This window comes from Moschus berezovskii, chromosome 21, assembly GCF_049115385.1.
Source record: "Moschus berezovskii isolate FMDL1 chromosome 21, NW_MosBer_1.0, whole genome shotgun sequence".
Taxonomy (NCBI): Eukaryota; Metazoa; Chordata; class Mammalia; order Artiodactyla; family Moschidae; genus Moschus; species Moschus berezovskii.
Genome location: NC_142480.1, coordinates 11,557,220 through 11,576,660, shown reverse-complemented (window position 1 = coordinate 11,576,660; position 19,441 = coordinate 11,557,220). Strand labels below are relative to the sequence as shown.

The window sequence follows — 19,441 nt, the reverse complement described above, 5'->3', positions numbered from 1 at the left end:
CCCAGGGCTCTGAACCAAAGCAGATGGCCGGGTCCTCCCCGTGTCTGGACGCAGCTGCTGTGTCTCCAGATTATTTTTGGCCCTTGGAGGAAGCCCTGGGAGATTTAAATGACCATATAAGACAACAATGAGGTTAACCTCACCCCACGCCCCAGGTCCCCCTCCCCAGCCAACCACGCGGGAGGCAGATATGAAGCAAGGTGACATTCTTCACCCAGAGGATGTGAGAAGTAGTCAGTGGCAGGGCCCAGGATGAAAAGCGCTCGGTCTCAGGGCGGGCTGGGCTGGGTCCCAACAGGGATGGAGAAGGGATTCACCGGGGTGGGGGACAAGGAGAGCAAAGCTGGGGCGCCAAGCCTGGTCAGTGACCCACCCCCCCTCGCCGGCTCCTCGTTAGAGGGTCCTGCCATCCCAGGGTCAGAACAAACATACAGAGGGGACATCAGAAGGATGCATGAGGGTCCTGAGAGCCAGGGTTTGGAGTCACACTGACATGGGTTCAAATCCATCTCTGGCACTTCCTGGCTCTGTGGCCTTGAACAGGTGCCCCTTCTCTGGGATTTAGTCTGGTGAGGCCTGAGTGCGTGAATGGTGTAAAGGGCTTATCAGAGGGCCGGGCACGGGGCTCGACACGTGTCCACCGTTGATCATATCATGATGTCATCTCTCTGGGCTCAGTTTTCCCACTCCCCACCCTGGGCTGTTGTAAGGACAGGAGGGTCAAAAGGAGGGGTGGTGGCCACTGTACAGATCTGAATTGGGTGGAGTTGGCATGGGAACGGGGCTTGCTGGCCCATCTTGCAGCAGATTGGGGGCCCTGGGGCCATGGACACCCCAGAGGACCCAGTGTGGTCTCCTGCGCCCCTCTTGGGGTGCCCTGAAGGATTGGGGAGGATGCTGGTACAGGTGACGAGCCCCCTGTGGGCCACGGAGGTGCTGGAACTGTGACCCCAAGGCCCTGCAGATTTCGTGGGCACCCTCAGCCAGGTGGGGACACAGGGAAGGGTGAGGAGCAGAGAGACGGGCAGGACGCCAGCACCTGTCCCACGTGGCTCATCACTGCACCCCGGTCACCACTTCCCACTTTTCTTCTCCCCGACCTGCTCCCGAGCACCGTGAGGCCGAGTGTGATGCCATGAATGCTAGGGTGGGTGCCAATGCCACTGCCTTGTCTAGACGTGGAGGCTGAGGCTCCGAGAAGTGAGAAACTGCCCCAGGGCCACACGCAGCTGCGAAGTCGCTGCCTGCCTGTCCGTGGAGCTCTGACACCGTGCTCTATTCCCCAGAGGCTTGGTCTCTCCCACCCCTTCATCCCCTCTCCAGCCCTCAGGCCACCACACTGACTGGCCCTGCCACTGGGAACAAGCCCCCCCACCCCCCCGTGCCTCAGTTTCCTCTTTTGCAAAATGAGGAGGCGGGACCAGACCAGGGGTCCCCTCGCTGCTGGTGTGGTTGTGGAACTTTCACTGCACTGAACTCACGTGGAAACTCAGGAGGTCATACACATCTAAGGCCATGTCCTGGGGAAGGGGCTCAGAGCCTGGCCCTGCCAGGGTCCTTTCCCCCAGCCCCAAGAGCTGCTGGTTTGGCGTCATTGCTCCACTTGCTGCATGTATATGAGCTCAGTCGCTCAGTCGTGTCTGACTCTTTGCAACCCTGTGGACTGTAGCCCGCCAGGCTCCTCTGTCCATGGGGATTCTCCAGGCAAGAACACTGGAGTGGGTTGCCTTTTCCGCCTCCAGGGAATCTTCCCAACCCAGGGATCGAGCTCGAGTCTCCTGTATTGGCAGGTATATTCTTTACTCCTGGCCCTGAAAAGGGGAGATTTCTGGGCACAGGGGCCGTCCCCAGCCCGAGGGTTATGACAAAGCCCTGGGCTTCTACATCTGCGTGGTCCTGGAGATCCAGTCACTCTTATCATGGGTCCACGTGTGGCCGCATCACTTCTTGCTGTTAGTCTGTTTTTAGCCAGGTAAACGGAGAAGGCAATGGCAAGCCACTCCAGTACTCTTGCCTAGAAAATCCCATGGATGGAGGAGCCTCGTAGGCTGCAGTCCGTGGGGTCGCTAAGGGTCGGACACGACTGAGCGACTTCACTTCCACTTTCCACTTTCACACATTGGAGAAGGAAATGGCAACCCACTCCAGTGTTCTTGCCTGGAGAATCCCAGGGACAGGGGAGCCTGGTGGGCTTCTGTCTATGGGGTCACACAGAGTTGAACACGACTGAAGTGACTTAGCAGCAGCAGCAGCCAGGTAAAAAGCATTGCTAACAGCCCACTCCCACCCTGAAATGAGGACATTTCACTGATGACGTAAAAGTAACAGCAAGAAAGGGACGGTGAGGCTGGTGGAGGTGGCAGCGAGGTGGTGATGGTGACTTTCCCTCATGAAGTCTCAGGGCAGCACCTCCTTCCCATCCTCCCGGCTCCCTGGATGGAGGCAGGGGGCGGATTGCTCCCACAGGTGGAGAAGGAAACAGACCAGCTTTGTTTCAAGGAGACCTTCCCAGCTCCTGCTGGTCCCACGCCCTGCACTAGGCCCTGGGCGGTACAGATCATTGATGTGATCCTCAAGATGTTCAGAGACCTAAAGTATTAGGGGGCCAAGACACCCACCTCCACCAGGCTGCAGGGGAAGGGCTGGGAGAGAGGCCGGAGGACTCGCTCTGGGGGCTCTGAAATCAGGCATTAACTGGACTGGAGGGGCAGACAGGGTGAGTGCTCAGAGCTGGAAAGTGTGCGGGGCCCCCAACTGAGTTCCGTGTTCTTTCTGATCAAGCCTGCCGACCCTACTTCCCCTCAGGTCTGGAGCAGGGAAATTTTCAGCAGAGAAAACCACCAGGGTTGAGTCATCCGAGGTGAGAGGGACCTGGCAGGATGTGGGTGCAGGTCATGACCTGGAAGGGGCCCAGAGAGGGTCCCCCATCCTCTGTGTGGGCGGGCAGGTCGGGGTTGGGGGTGTGTCACCATCGCCAGGTCCCTGTCCTGGAATCCAGCTCATCCTGATCCTGGCTTCAGACACGGGTCAGGCTTGGGGAGAGTGGAGAGCCAGGCAGTGATGACAAGGTTCCCTAACTTCTCAGCGAGTCCTGTCGGAGTTAACGAGATGCCCGGGCCAGTCTCAGGAAGGATGTTAATTTGGCCTGGACCTGGGTGAACACAGGTGGCAAGCAGGCATCTTAATAGCAGAGGGAGCTGATAGCAAGACTCTTCCCTGTGCCTGCCACCCTACCAAGCGGCATCCGATACCTGCTCTCTCATCTGGCCCTCACACGAACCCTGTGTCCAGCACAGGTGTCACAAGTACAGGGTCTGGCACACAGTCCAGTGTTAGTTGCTCAGTAGGGTCTGACTTTTCCCAACCCCATGGACTGTGGCCTGCCAGTCTCCTCTGCCCATGGGATTCTCCAGGCAAGAATACTGGTGTGGGTAGCCATTCCCTTCCCCAGAGGATCTTCCTGACCCAGGGATTGACCCTGAGTCTCCTCCATTGCAGGCAGATTCTTTACTGTTAGAGCCCCCAGGGAAGCACACAGTAGGTGCTTGATAGATTTCAATGAATATTACAAAACAAGCAAACAAAAACCTTTGAAAGGGTAATACCCTCTATGGCAATCTTGTGGTGTGTGGTTACAGGCCAAGACCTCAGATTCCTGGAGAACCCACCCTCTGTACTCATGGTTAGAGAGAGGAAGAACTCACGTGAGATCACTACCTCCATGCCCATGCCACCCATGAGGGTTCTGTTTCCCTCTCACCCACTGGCCAACTGATCCTTTCTAGGCTGGCCAGACAGGACTCACATGTAGAGGAGAATGTGAATTCCAACAGCAGCAACTTCTGCCTTCCCATCTAAGGCTAAGATTCATTGAGAGCTTGCTGTATACCGAGTCTTATGATAGGCACATGGCACAGAGTATTTCATTTCATCCTCTAGACCACTTTGTGAAACAATTGGCTCCCTTTTGCAGATGAGGAAACTGAGGCTCAAAGAGGTTCACTTCCTCTAGCCTGTTTGATGAACTCCTATTCATCCTGCGAAGCTCACCTCCTAGACTAAGAAATAAATCAACTCTTCCTGTGTCCCTCTGACACTGAAGCAAGCCTCTTTGCTTGTGTACCTCTGAGCCTTGCCCTCATTAGACTGCAAGCTTAGGGAAAGCAGGGACCAGGCCTGATTCACATACAAGTGCTAAGAATGAAGCTGGAACATCATAATCGTACAGTAAAAGTGGCTTATCTGAATTGTTTGCAGCTGTGCATATATCAACTCAAGCAAGTTCCTGCCTCATGCTTGCATCTTCTTAGAAATGTAACCTTAAATAAAATGCAGAAGTTTGAAAACTGGAAGACCTTCTAGGCCCATTTGCCATAAGAAAAATTAGGATTAGGGTTAGGGTTAGCCTTCTAGGCCCATTTGTACTGGCTCACATTGGTAACTCTGGACTCCCTGCTTCATGAGTGCATGAAGCCTGTTTCTCCATTGGATAGGAAGTTCGTCTTCCATTCAGGGAGTCCTCAGTGGGCCAAGGTTTGGCAAATGATCGTCATACATATTCAAGCCAAACCCTTTACCTTGAGTTCAGAGATCAGGGTTCAACCCTTTACCCTGTGGTAGAAGAGAAGCAAATTGGAAAATGACTTTAAGAGGGAATATTTTATTTTCTCTGAAATGCTGAGCTGGCTTTCATTTCTAGGATCCCAAAGCACCAGGTGAGCTTTATGTCCACATTTGCCATTTTGCTCACAAGCAAGTAACAATAAATTGTATTTCTAGAGAACTTTATTGGATTCAAAGTACACTGATTTGCATAAAAACATTCACTGGGCATCTATAGTGATCCAGGCTCTTTGCCAGACACTGAGGATACAAAAGTGAGTAATATCTGTCCCCTGTCCCCAAGGAGGTCACACAGTGTCATTGGGGACACTCTCAGGAGGCCAGATAATATCTTCCTACAGTGACACAGAAGCTCGTCCAGGAAACGGAGGCTGTCATGAGATGAGCAGTCAGGGTACACAGGGAGGAAGTGGGGGGAAGTCATTCAGGCGGCAGGATGTTGCGGGGGGCTTCAACACCTACCTCATCTGATTTGCTTTTCGTAAGAAAAGGTGCCAGGGGAGCCTAGGCAAGTTTTGTTATTACCATTTTAGGGATAAGGCTGCTGGGGCTCAGAAAAGTCAAGTCACTTGCCTGAGGTCACACAGCCAGTAGTGACAGAGGAAGGATCCGAACCCACTCTACACCCCCTTCTCTTTCCAGTCTAATCAGCCACCGCCTCACTCAGGTCTGCGGTCACCCATTCATCCACCTACAAGGAGCTCTGCGGCGTTGCCACAGGTCAGGCCCCAGGTGCTAGACACCGGGCCTCACAGGAAGGAAGACGAGTGAGGCTCCGGCCTTCAAGGAGGTCACAGGTGAACGGCAGAAATAAAAAGATAGAAGCTGTCAGTCACTCTCAGGGCAGTGAAGTAAACAGCCAGGAAAGTAAGAATGCAACCTGCTTGGTCGGGGAGCCTGCTCAAAGATGAAGAGGGGCTGGCCATGGGGAGCCTCTGAGGGCGTGTGCGATGCCCACCTCCTAGACCTGCTGTGGGTGCGCTGAGACGGACACGGCGGTATTCAGGGGTAAATACGTTCAGGCCTCTGTTGGGCCTATACTTATTCTCAGGCTGTGTCTGAATGCAAGTCCATAGTTGCCTGTGGGGGTGGGACCCTAAATCTCAGTGGGGAGGAGGCCCTTGGAAGTGGAGGAGGGACAGGAAACAGAGAGAGGCCTCTGCAGCATCAGCCCAGCTGGCCAAGTATCTGAAACTCAGGGCGGGTCAGACCTCGGTTCGGGTCCGACCTCGGTTTGGGTCCTGGCCCTGCGGGGCGCCTGCATTGTCACATGTAAACTGGACCCAGAGACATCCACTTTCCATGGCTTCTCTCAGGGTCAAGTGAACGCCTGTGGGCTGAGCTTGCAGGGCAGGAGGAGGAGAATTTCATTAAAAATCACATGAAAGGGACTTGCTTTCCCAGCAGCTCTGCCTCCTTTCAGAGATGAAAGGGCAGAACAGAACCTAGGCGGCCGCAGGTCACCTCCAGGGTGAGGAGAGGCAGGCTCAATCCTCCTGGCCTGCACAACTCTGCCTGGTTCTTAGGTGAGGACCACATGGCCTCGCATAAGTCCTTTCCCTGCTGTGTAAGAGGATTTTTCCTCAGGATAAATGTTTACACCCCACGGTGGGCCTCTACATCCTACCCCTAGAAGAAGGAGGAGGTCAGGGCCCAGTGCTAATATTTTCAAGGGTCCCCAGGACTCCTGGGGGTGGTTCCCACACTGGGGAGAAGGCTGCAGAGGTGGCCCCAGGATACATGGTTTGTGCTGCAGCGGGGATGAGAGGAGGATGCTCTCCTCTCTATCTGACCCCCCTGAGAAAGAGGAACCTGTGGTCTGACTTAGGCTGAACTGGCCAGAACAGGAACCAGGGCTTCTAGAACATGAGCCACCAAGAAGATCTTGGCTTTGGACTTCTGCATTTCAGATTGGGTCCCAGGATGGGACTTCCTTATGCACAGCTCAGTAACTTGGAGCCTTCATCTGAGGAGGTTGCCTACCTGCCCCTTTAGGGAAGGGATGCCTGAGTGGTGGGCATCCCAGGCCTTTGCTCAGCCTGCCTGACAAAAGTGGTCTAGCCTTCAAAGGGCCGAAGTCACCCTTTCATCAGGGGACAGGGTAAAGGTGTACCATCACCCACCTTCATCCCTATCCACTGGTTCTGGGCATCAGAAAGTCTGTTTATTGTTGCTGCTGTTATTAGTATTATTGTTTGAGGTTCAGAGAGGTTAAGTGACTTGCCTGAGGTCGCACAGGAAGTCAACTGGCTGTTGAAGACAATAAGATTTGAGGCCCATGCCTCAAGGCAACACCCACACAACTGTTGCATCAGTTCCTATCCCCATGGAGGATGGACACACGTATCTGTATGACTGAGTCCCTTCGCTGTTCACCTGGAATTATCACAACTATACCCCAATTGTTAATAGGCTATACCCCATTACAAAATGTTTCTGGTGTTAAAATTAAAAAATAATAAAAATAAAATTTTAAAAAATTCCTGCAAATACACACTTGACTTGGACTCCATGCTGAGCAAAAGCATTTTTTAAAATGTATATGCTTCTTTTCTAAAAGCATTATAAGATCCAGTGCCATTTTAAGATCCCAGTTGCCTCCCTGCCTCTCATCTCCTATGAAGCAGGTTCTAGGTGTCTAGATCTGTCTCTGGACATGCTACATGTCCAGCATGTAGCCACGTATGGCTAGAGAGCCCTTGAGATGTGGCTAGTCTGAATTGAGATGGGCTGTGAATGAAAAAAGTACACACTGGTTTCCCTAGAGACTTGATAGGAAAGGGAATGTAAATATCTCATTCATAAGCTTCATACTAATGACATTTGGAAACGATAATATTTTAGATACAAATTAATGTCACCTGTTTCTCTTTACTTTTGAGTGTGGCTCTTGGGATACCCAAACTGCATCTGTGAAATTACATTGAGGCCCACATCAGAGTTCTATTGATGCAACCTGGCACTGCTGTAGATGGTCGGCTAATGGGACGATGAGGTCATACCGAGATGGGGGAGCCTGAACAGAAGGCAAGATGGCTTTGCCGGGCAAATATTACTGCTTCTCAGACATATTTTTCCAGGGAGACAGCACAGATAGAGTTGGAAAATCTGGCCAGATTCAGCATATCAGTTCCACTGCATCCGATCATAAAGCCAGTGATGCAAGACTAAGCTATGGGCTTTGGAACCAGATAGGTTCAATGTCTGCAACACAGTTTGCCAGCTGTGTGACCCTGGACTAGTTGCTCAGCCCTGAGCTTCAGTTTCCTCATTTGTAAAACGGGAATATAGCATAGAGCCTCCTAGAAGGTCCTGAAGAGGATAAAATGAGGCAAAGTGTGTATAGCACCCAGGGCAGTGCCTGGCACCTTCAGAGCTCAGTAAGCTTAGATAACAACTGTAAGTCACTAGTGTGAAAATGCAGCTTAGAGAGCAGGCTACTTTGGTCTTGGGTTAACAGTGTTTGGGATCGGCACGATTGGATGCTCCGTGCTCACCTGGTCCATGGATAGAAGTGGGCGGGTTCACGGTTGACACGAGTGGGCACGGGGGTCTCAGTGGTGGTTGGGCCCCGAGCCTTGTCCGCCAGGCTCTGCTCGATGGCCATCTGGACCAGCTCGTCCTCGCTCAGGCTGCTGTAGAGGTTGTACTCCTCCTGCCCAATGGCAGGTCTGCCCCGGGCACTGATCTCCGTGGTCATCCTCTTCCACCCCTCACCTCCGCCTCCAGAAGACGCTCAGCAGGGAGGAGCAAGCGTCAAACCAGAAAACTCTGTGAGGAGATCAAAGGCATCCTGGTAACGAAGAGTTTGGAAAGTAGCTGTGTTTATACACGGGGAAGGCTAAGCTTTCTTGTAGCAATCACACAATCATGCTTCATCCTTTCGTTCTGTCATATGATCTACCCAGTCACCCATCCATCCATCCATCCATCCATCCATCCATCCATCATCTATTCATCAGTCTGCCAGCCTGACCATCCATCCAACCAACCACCCATCTGTCCAATTATTCATCCTCTCTCGGATCTAGCTGTCCACCTACTCACTCATGTATCCATTTGCCCTCCCATCCATTCATCTCTCCATCCATTTGTCCACCCCTCTAATAATCTATCCATCCAACCATCCATACTTCTATCCATCCACTCATCTGTCTACCCAACCATCCAGTCATTCACCCATCTCTCCACTATTTAACTTCTGATGTATTTGTCTGTCCCCCACCCAGTCATTTATCCATTCAGCCACCTATACATCTATGTATTCAACCAACCATCCATGGTTTATTTTTCCATCCCAGACAGCCTGTCTGTGCATGTATGCATGTGTCATTAACTGAGAGACTATTTACTGAGCACTCTTCTAAACACTGGTGATATAATGATACCAACAGAATCCCTGCCATCACGGCACTTACACAGTTGTGCTCACATTCCTTCCTTCCAATTATCCACACCTTATTCCCCACTTCTCTGCCCTGTACTAGAGTTGAGATTATTCGAGATGAACCACATGCTCTAGTTAAAAATCAGTTGTTAAAATCTCTTGCTGTGTTAATTCCAGGGACTGTCTTCTCAAAAAAAAAAAATGTCTAAAGGAGAAATGAACTTTGCTTGAGTCAATTGCTTTAAGGAAATGAGGCCAAATCAGCTAAGCCTGACTTTTGTTTTGACTGGCTGACATGCAGTGTGACTCTAGGTCAGTGGTACTGAGCCTTGATTGAAGATTAGAGTCATATAAGGTCTTCTAAAAAAATATGCAAAATACCAGGGATGTAATTTGGTTTGTTCAGCAAATATTCACCTTCCTCTTCCCCTCAGAGGCAGATTGTTCCCCTGTCCTTCCCCACTGAGATTGGGCTTGGCCTTGTAACTTGCTCTGGACAAGGAATATTGGTGGACATGATAAAGCAGCCAGTTGACACACACATGTGCAGCGGCACTTGCTCCTCTGCCATCTCCAGGACTTCCCCCAGGAGCCATTGCCCTTTAGCTGAGCCCCAGAGTGAACCCACTTGGGGCAGCCTTAGCCCAACCCACATAGAGGAGCTGTGTCCAGTGGGCCTGCAGCCTGCAGCTGAGTAGCCCAGCTTGGCCTGGCCTAGATTAGCCCATTGACCTGCAGACGCAGAACACCAGAATAAACTCTTTTTTGTTTTTGTTTGTTTGTTGGTTGGTTTGTTTTCTTGTTTTGGCTGCACCATGTAACTTGTGGGATCTTAGTTCCCTGACTAGAAATTGAACCCCTGCCCTCCGCATTAAGATCATGGAGTCCTAACCACTGGACCACAGGGAATTCCTGAGAATGAATTCTTATTGGCGGTGCTGTATTATGTAGGATTCTTGTGGCTCTAGATAACTGATACTCAAAAGACTATGCCAGGCACTTCACAAAGAAAACAGCTAAATGGCCAACCACCAGAGGTAAGGGCACTTCACTTCCTAAGTATTTGGGAAGAATGTAAATTAAGACTCCAATGTAATACCGCTGTATACCCACCAGAATGGCTCAAGAGAAGAAGACGGGAAATGATGAGGGTTAGAGAGGATGTGGAGGAACCAGAATGTTCCCTACACCTGTCGTGTCAAAATGGGAAGGCATTTGCTAATGCTGAGCATATTTATTTCCTTTGACCTTCAAATCCCCACTCCAGGCTCTGTGTCCGAGACTTGTGTACAAAAAGGTAAGTTCAAGAATATCCATAGCAGCACTGTTCATAATAACCCCCGTGGAAACTCCCCAGATGTCTATCAGCATTTGAATGGATTACTACATTGTGGTATATTCACATGACAGATAGTATACATCGTTGAAATACTCAAATTGCCACGATACACAATAACAGGATGAATCTCGTGAGCCAAACTGAGCAAAAGAAATTGGATAATAAAGAATATACACACACCATTCAATTTGTGTAAAGTTCAGGGACAGGCAGTGGAGAGTGCTTACCTTTAGGAGTTAACAAAAGGAGAGGGACCACGAAGGGAGCCAGCCACGGTATTTTTTTAAGACATTTTTTTTGATGAGGACCATTTTAAAAGTCTTTATTGAGTTTGTTACAATTTTGCTTCTGTTTTATGTTTTGGCTTTTTGGCCCTGAGGCATGTGGGATCTTAGTTCCCTGACCAGGGATTGAACCTGCACCCCTGCATTAGATGGGGAAGTCCTAACCACTGGACTGCCAGGGAAGTCCTCTGTATTTCTTGCTCTAATTGGTTTACTATTGGTTGGTTCCCTTTGAGTCCTTGGAGCCATTCAAGTGATCTGTACGCTTCTCTATGAGTACATTATACCACAATAATATATCTACTTTAAAAGTATATAAAATTGGTTCTCTATAAAGGACTGTGTTTGGGTCCCATCTCAGACCCATTACATCAGAATCTCTGGATTCTGGTGTGTGGCCTGGGTATCACACTTCTTCTAAGAGCTCCACAGGGGACTGGGAACCGTCACTTGGCAGAATGACCGGCCATAAAGCACAAGTGGGGCAGGGGAGCACCGTCCGGGGTGGAGGAGGGCAAGGGATGAGGACACGGGCTGAGTCCTCGGTAGATATTCTTCTCATGACTGTCACCGGGGCTTACCTGGTGCTTCAGTGGTAAAGAAGCTGCCTGCCAATGCAGGAGACTGGATTTAATCCCAGATCTGGGACGATCCCCTGGAGAAGGAAATGGCAACCCACTCCAGTATTCTTGCCTGGGAAATCCCATGCACAGAGGAGCCTGGAAGGCTACAGTCCATGGGGTCCCAAAGACTCAGACATGACTTAGTGACTGAACACACACACACATACACACACACACACACGCACAATTACTGTCACAGCCCTAAGAGTAACAACTGTTGCCCTATAAATTTCCACCTGATCTCCTACCTCTGCCATGATTATTTTTTTGCAGCAGCAACAACATCAGTTTTGCTTATTGTATAAATAGCTCAAGACTGGGAATCAAGAGACTTGGGTTCATTTCCCAGCTCAGCCATGAGCATCTTCCTCTCTTGGGCCCTTGGTTTTTCCATCTGTTAAATGGCAGTCTGGACTAGATCCTGCCCTCTGTCACTGGCACCATGCAGCCAGGTGGTCCCCACAGCCGCCTGGGCCAGACCCTGCTTCCCACCCCTCCTTCGCTACACTGTGCCTAAGGTCCCTGCCTTGGCTTTCCCAGGCCTGGAGTCCAGCTCCACCCCTGACTTGGAACAAGGCAGAGACTCAACACCTGTGGTACTACCCTGACTGGAAGTGCCGACGCCCAGTGCCTGGCCTACTGTTTTGATGTCTCCACCTGAGGGCCTCCCTCTCCTCCAGGCCAGTGGCAAGGGGGAAGAGCACTGGACTAAGAGTCAGAGACCTCGGTTATAGTCTCCAAGTTGACACTCAAGTGCTGTGTGACCTCAGCCACATCCCTGTCCCTCTCTGGGCCTCAGTTTTCCCATTGCAAAAGGAGGGTTTTGACTAGAAGGTTTCCAAGGGTTCTTCCTGTTCTAAAATTTCTGCAACTCATTGAGATGTTTGATAAGCTCTGTGCTAGTGAAGCCCAAACTCTCTGTCCCTGAGGGTCCCTATGGCACGTCAACAGATTCTCCATAGGTATGGAGCTTAGCAGGGGGAATAGGGACCCAGGTAGGATTAGAAGGATCTCAGATCTGAGAGTCAGGAACTCTAGGTCTAGTTTTAGTTCTGCAACTTACTAGCTTTGTGACCTTGGTGAAGTCACTTCCCCTTCTGGGTTTCAGCTCCTTTATCAGTAAAAATGGGAATGAGACAACCCACTTCACCACGCTGTGGGAGCCATACCTATGCTGGGTAGGTGCGGGCAGTGGGGAGGAGACCCCTCCAGTCCTTCACCCCAATATAGTCATTGGCTCTACAGCCTGGTGTAGGTGGTTCAGAGTCACCTGGACAGCACCCAGCTCCAGAGAGCACCCCTTCCCTTACCAGATTTCTAGGAAGGCGAGGGGAGCCAGGTGATGCTCACCTGGAACCGCCACCTCCTGCAGCTAATGCCAGACTCCCCACCCCCAATCCCCCACCCTCATGGGTCAGATAGCATCCAGAGACTTTCCCTTTTATCGTTTATCTCATGGCATTGCCCTGATAAAAAGCCCTAGAAAGTAAGAATGTTTTTTGTTGAATTAACTTACTAAATCTGCATCCTCAAGCCTTCCACAAGGACTTGATGTCCCTACGTACTCGACACCCACACATGGGTGTGATGGATGAAGCCATTACGATTCAGAAAGGGGAAGGGAAAGGTTTGCATGAGGACAGGCAGCTGGAACATTGGCCCTTGGAGCCCAAGCTTCCTACCTCAAATCCAGTGCTCCTTCTGGGAATTTCAGGGACACAGATCCAGGGAAGCAGCGTTCACGGGGCTCTGAGCAGGCAGGGGTAATACTGCCATCCTCCTCCAGCCTGGCACCTGCGCAGTGAGCACGGTGTCAGGCTCTCAGCCCATGCAGGGGAAGTTTCCCAGATGGGGGTTGACCCTGAAGGTTCTTGAAGGAGAGGAGCTTCCCCATCTTTGCTGTGGGACCTGACATCTCTTGATTTTCCCATTGAGATCCTCAGTCTGTCTGCAGCCACAGCACCCTGAACAAGCCCAATCTCATCTGATCTCGGCCTGGTTAGTACTTGGTTGGGAGATCCTCAGCCTTCTGTAAGTTCCCCACCTTTAGAAGCCTCATGAGCAAAAACGGAGACACTGGTAAGGACTGTTGTGAGGAGGTGGCAGTAGAATTAAGAGGGCTCAGGCGTCGCTGGGCCTGGCACTGGACCTGGCCATTGGTGTGGAAGCCTGGGATGCCCGGTTGCTTCCCCATCACAGGGCTTCCCTGTCACAGGCTAGGGCTGCTGCCAAGGACACAGGGGTGTCTCCCTGAGGTGGGTGGGACTCCTCAGCCTCAGCCTGAGGGGCTGTTAGGGAACAGCCTCTGGGGACACTGGCTGGGTTCTTTGCCAGTTATTAGCTATGTGACCCTTAGAAGTTCAGTTTCTCTACCTGTTCAGTTCAGTTCAGTCGCTCAGTCGTGTCCGACTCTTTGTGACTCCATGGACTGTAGCACACCAGGCCTCCCTGTCCATCACCAACTCCTGGAGTTCACTCAAACTCATGTCCATTGAGTTGGTGATGCCATCCAACCATCTCATCCTCTGTCGTCCCCTTCTCCTCCTGGCCTCAATCTTTCCCAGCATCAGGGTCTTTTCCAATGAGTCAGTTCAGGTGGCCAAAGTATTGGAGTTTCAGCTTCATCATCAGTCCTTCCAATGAGTATTCAGGACTGATTTCCTTTACGATGGACTGGTTGGATCTCCTTGCAGTCTAAAGGACTCTCAAGAGTCTTCTCCAACACCACAGTTCAAAAGCATCAATTCTTCAGCGCTCAGCTTTCTTTATAGTCCAACTCTCACATCCATACATGACTACTGGAAAAACCATAGCTTTGACTAGACGGACCTTTGTTGGCAAGGTAATGTCTCTGCTTTTAAATATGTGGTCTAGGTTGGTCATAACTTTTCTTCCAAGGAGTAAGCATCTTTTAATTTCATGGCTGCAATCACCATCTGCAGTGATTTTGGAGCCCCCCAAAATAAAGTCAGTCACTGTTTCCACTGTTTCCCCATCTATTTGCCATGAAGTGATGGGACCGGATGCCATGATCTTAGTTTTCTGAATGCTGAGTTTTAAGCCAGCTTTTTCACTCTCCTCTTTCACTTGCATCACGAGGCTCTTCAGTTCTTCGCTTCCTGCCATGGGGGTGCTGTCCCTACGGTGGGCTTGAGAAGAGCACCTGTCTCGTGGTAGGTGGCGGTGGGCTGAGGAGGTGCTCCTGGGTGGTGCCCTGCCCCCTCTTGCCCTCAGTTTCTCCTCATCTTCATGCTGCTCAGCTTGATTTCTGAGGCCTCAGCTTGGGGGCTGGGCCACCTCCTGGGCCTGAGTCCAGGAAAGAGGCCGACGGTCTCACAGGACCCTCTGGGAGGCTGATTAAGATAAAAATAACACTTTCCCAGGGAAAGTGAGGGTGCAGTGGGCCCTGCCAGTCAAGCTAGGGGCCTGCGGAGGGAGCCGTGTTTGCACGTGGCCCATCCAAGGCCAGCTTGGAATAGGGGAGACCGAGGCTTCCGGGGCCCCTCTTTTCCTCCTTTGTGGGTCCCCAAACATTGGCTCCAGAGGAACCCCCGCCTCTCCCAGGTGGCATCTGTAAAATGGGGTAACAGTCGCTGTGACGGGGGTTCTTGTGTTAACACAGTAAAGCACTCAGCACAATGCCTGGCCTTTCTCCAGTTGGTGCTCTTCCAAGCTGGGCCTCAGTTTCTACACCTGTAAAATGGGCATAGAAACATGGGCCTTTGCAAGACTGAAGTGAGGATTAAATAATAGCATTGGAAAAGAGGTCCTTCTCCCTCTGGTTCCTTCCCCTCCCCACAAATCCAGGCTCCCTGACAGCCAGGGTCTGCCTGGGAGCTGGCTGGGGCCTGGGTTCCCACAGATGGGGTGGGGTCTTTGTGGCTGTTTGGGGTGGGAAGAGTGGCTTCTTGATGTCTTAGTAGAAATTGGGGCTGGGGCATGGCTGGGAGTGTTAGGGACAGGAAAGGGCCTGGCAGTCATCTTCCAGGGCACCAAGCTCCCACTTTGCTGGGAACCTGAGTCAGAGGTAAGAGCCCAGATAAGCCACTTGCAGCCCTCCGCTCATCTGCCTTCCCTTTCCTTCCTTGTCCACTGACTATCTGTCCCAGATGCCTTCCTGTGGCTTCTCCACCAGAAAGCCTCCCCAATCTGATGGCTGAGGACCCCTGAGCTGCCTCAAGGGCCCCCTCCTCTCCTAGTGCTCTGACTGCCCGCAGAGGGCCTGGCTCCCTGGGGAGTCCAGAGGCATCCATAGAGCAGAGCCATGTCACATTCGTGCCATAACCCAAGGACCTAACCCGAGGACAGGTACACAGTAGGCACTTAACAAACGTCAGACGGGCAGGTGAATAAAGGATTGGGTCAAACCTGAGAAGACCCTGCTTTTGGTAGAGAGCATGACCGCAGATGTCTGACTGCCTGGGTTCAAATCCGGCTCTGCCACCAGCTGGCCGTGTCGTGGGAAGTAGTTTGCTCCTACCCCTTCTGCCTCACTTTGCCCTTCTGTAAAATGGAGACATAGTGGCATCTGGTCTACAGAGGTACAGTCAGATGAAACAAGGTGACATGTATAAACACGGGGCAGGCCGCCGAGCACGTGGCCAGTGGCCCAGGAAAACCTGCTAACCCGAGTTCACGCTCCTGAGATGCTGTGATTCTCTGCTCTGACTCATTCCTGCCTGGATGCTGTCACCCAGAACTCCTTCCCGGTTGGCAGTTTCCGTGTGAGCCACTTTCCCTTCAGCTGTGATCAGGAGGGACGTTAGTCCAGGCAGCCCCACGGGACCCTGTTGGGCGGGCCCAGGGGTGAGTAACAGGCTCAGAGCTTGGGAAGGAGGGAGATCGCCACGTCCTCCCCAAGCCCAGCCTGGGTGCAGGATGGATTCTGCCCACTGCTTCCAAATCCCTCGCTCCCCAGGGCCCCTCCCGCCACCTGCTCCCTTCCTGCGTACACGACCTGCTGTCCTGGGAACTTTGGAAGGACCCACAGCCGGTTCCACTCCTTCTAATCCTGGGTTTGAATTCGTGTGTGAGGTGACTGCCTACAAACAACAATAGAGGGTGTCTAGCGGAGAAGGCAATGGCAAGCCACTCCAGTACTATTGCCTAGAAAATCCCATGGATGGAGGAGCCTGGTAGGCTGCAGTCCGTGGGGTCGCTAAGGGTCGGACACGACTGAGCGACTTCACTTTCACTTTTCACTTTCCACTTCCACACATTGGAGAAGGAAATGGCAACCCACTCCAGTGTTCTTGCCTGGAGAATCCCAGGGACGGGGGAGCCTGGTGGGCTTCCGTCTATGGGGTCGCACAGAGTCGGACACGACTGAAGTGACTTAGCAGCAGCAGCAGCAGCAGTGAGCACTTAATCCTGGAATAGGGCTGGCACATAGTAAGGGCTGGATGAGTGTTTCAGGCAAGGTCGACTTATGCGTTTTCGGTATGAGTGTGGACTGGCTGAGTCAGCTCTTACACAAAGCGCTGTGTTTCAGACACTGCCACAAGCCCTGGGAGAACCACAACCCTAATGCCTCCCCTTGCAGTTAATTTACGCTCTCCTGAACGTTGTCTGCTTGAGTCACGTGGTAGATTTATGATGAGGGTGTTGTTCCCATTCTACAGATGAGGAAACTGAGGCAACAGCAGGGCAAAATTGACAAAGAAGATACCAGAGGCTACATCTTCTGACTTCACACCTAGTCCTCATCCCATGTAACCAACAGATTTTAGTCATTTTGTAAGCTTTGAATAAAGGGCCAGGTTAAACTGAAGACTATACACACACACACATACACATACATATAAATTCAAAGGGGGCTTTCTTGGCTCACATGATAGAGTATGGCTGCAATGCAGAAGACCTAGGTTCGATTTCTGGGTCAGAAAGATCCCCTGGAGGAAGAAATGGCAACCCAGTCCAATCCCATGGACAGAGGAGCCTGGCAGGCTACAGTCCATGTGGTTGCAAAGAGTCAGACAGAACTGAGCAACTAACGCTTTCACTTTCATATATTAATATATTATAAATGTATATACATATATGTTATGCTGCTGCTGCTGCTGCTAAGTCACTTCAGTCGTGTCCGACTCTGTGTGACCCCATAGACGGAAGCCCACCAGGCTCCCCCGTCCCTGGGATTCTCCAGGCAAGAACACTGGAGTGGGTTGCCATTTCCTTCTCCAATGTGTGAAAGTGGAAAGTGAAAAGTGAAAGTGAAGTCGCTCAGTCGTGTCCGACCCTTAGCGACCCCACGGACTGCAGCCTACCAGGCTCCTCCGTCCATGGGATTTTCTAGGCAATAGTACTGGAGTGGCTTGCCATTGCCTTCTCCGACATATATGTTATATAAGTATATAATTGTCTATCAATGTATTCCAGGGCCTCCTAAACATTCCATGACCTTAGTCTGAGGCAGTCCTAACCACCGACTGCTTGGGGAGCCTGGAGCCATATGAGGAAGTGAGGAACTGACCTGGACTGTTTCTTGGCCCCCAGGGTTCTCAACCCCACTCCTTGTGAAGCCCAATAAGTTTATGAAGCTTAATCTTTCTGATCTGCTGTTGCCCCAGATCCGGAGAGGTCCTAGGAAATCTGAGGAAACACTTCTAGCTGGAGACTCCTGTTTGTAAAACATTAAATCATCTTCCTGGTTCCTAAGGCTTTAAAGCTAAACCATAGAAAAGGCTGGTGCTCACACTACTACGTATAAAACAGATGAACAACAAGGACCTTCTGTATAGTACAGGGAACTATACTTAATATCTTGTAAAGAGGAGAGTGAAAAAGTTGGCTTAAAGCTCAACATTCAGAAAACGAAGATCACGGCATCTGGTCCCATCAGTTCATGGCAAATAGATGGGGAAACAGTGGAAACAGTGTCAGATTTTATTTTTAGGGGCTCCAAAATCACTGCAGATGCTGATTGCAGCCATGAAATTAAAAGATGCTTACTCCTTGGAAGGAAAGTTATGGCCAACCTAGCTAGCATATTAAAATGCAGAGATATTACTTTGTCAACAAAGCTCCGTCTAGTCAAGGCTATGGTTTTTCCAGTGGTCATGTATGGATGTGAGAGTTCGACTGTGAAGAAAGCTGAGCACCGAAGAATTGATGCTTTTGAACTGTGGTGCTGGAGAAGACTCTTGAGAGTCCCTTGGACTGCAAGGAGATCCAACCAGTCCATCCTAAAGGAGATTAATCCTGGGTGTTCATTGGAGGGACTGATGTTGAAGCTGAAACTCCAATACTTTGGCCACCTTATGGGAAGAGCTGACTCATTTGAAAAGACCCTGATGCTGGGAAAGATTGAGGGCAGGAGGAGAAGGGGATGACAGAGGATGAGATGGTTGGATGGCATCACCGACTCGATGGACATGAGTTTGAGTGAACTCTGGGAGTTGGTGATGGACAGGGAGACCTGGTGTGCTGCGATTCATGGGGTCGCAAAGAGTCGGACATGACTGAGCGACTGAACTGAACTGAACTGAAAGACCTATAAATGAGAGAGTCTGAAACAATACCTATATTGGGTTAACCAAAGAGTTCGTACGGATTTTTCTGTAAGCTGTTATGGAAAAACTCCTGAACTTTCTGGCCAACCCAATATACATGTATAACTGTACACCTGAAACATCATAAATCAACTGCACTCTAACTTAAAGAAAAAAAGCCGGTACTGTGCGTCCCTGCACCATTTCCTGGTCAGTTTCACATACTGCACCTTTTGACTTTTCAAGACCCCTGCACTGGGGGAGGATTCTTTCCATTGCCCAGATGGGGAGACTGAGACTCAGATTGTAAGTGGTAGAGAGCCCCCTGCCCCTGTTTTCATCAGACTCTCTGACACTGAACGCTTAGGGCAGTGAGCAGGGGTTAGTCTGGAAGTCTCTGCTAAGGGCTGACCTGGCCCTGGGGGGAGGGGGAGTGAAATCCAGGCCATCTTGCTTGACCCTCAGAGGGGCCCAGGTTAGAACCCCAGGGTGGGCCTTTGCAACTGACAGTGCTGACAAGCCTCGGGCCCTGCTGGTATCTGGGGCCTCACAACTGTTAGGATTTGAGGCTTTGTTCAGACTCTAAAGCTCTAAAGCCCCTCCCAGCTCTTCTGATCTCAGAAACTTTGATGCTGGTGACATACACACTCCTGGCTTCCCTCGGGAGCTAGGACTCTAGATTTCTAGAGGCTGCA

At 51.0% G+C, this 19,441-nt stretch overlaps 1 protein-coding gene across 3 annotated transcripts in view; it reads right to left on the bottom strand.

The window, feature by feature from the left end:
* The window catches only part of ASB2 (ankyrin repeat and SOCS box containing 2), a 48,221-nt gene that overhangs the window by 24,910 nt on the left and 3,870 nt on the right, over positions 1–19,441 (bottom strand). The window contains exons 2-3 of one of the 3 annotated variants that reach the window (XM_055418430.2): positions 12,939–13,050; positions 8,121–8,394 (exon numbers count right to left, since the gene is read on the bottom strand). In XM_055418430.2, the coding sequence (XP_055274405.2) occupies positions 8,121–8,323 (203 nt within the window). In that variant the 5' untranslated portion in view covers positions 8,324–8,394; positions 12,939–13,050. Of the gene's footprint in view, positions 1–8,120; positions 8,417–12,938; positions 13,051–19,441 lie in introns of all 3 variants that reach the window. The other 2 variants (XM_055418429.2, XM_055418428.2) reach the window with 2 other exon arrangements.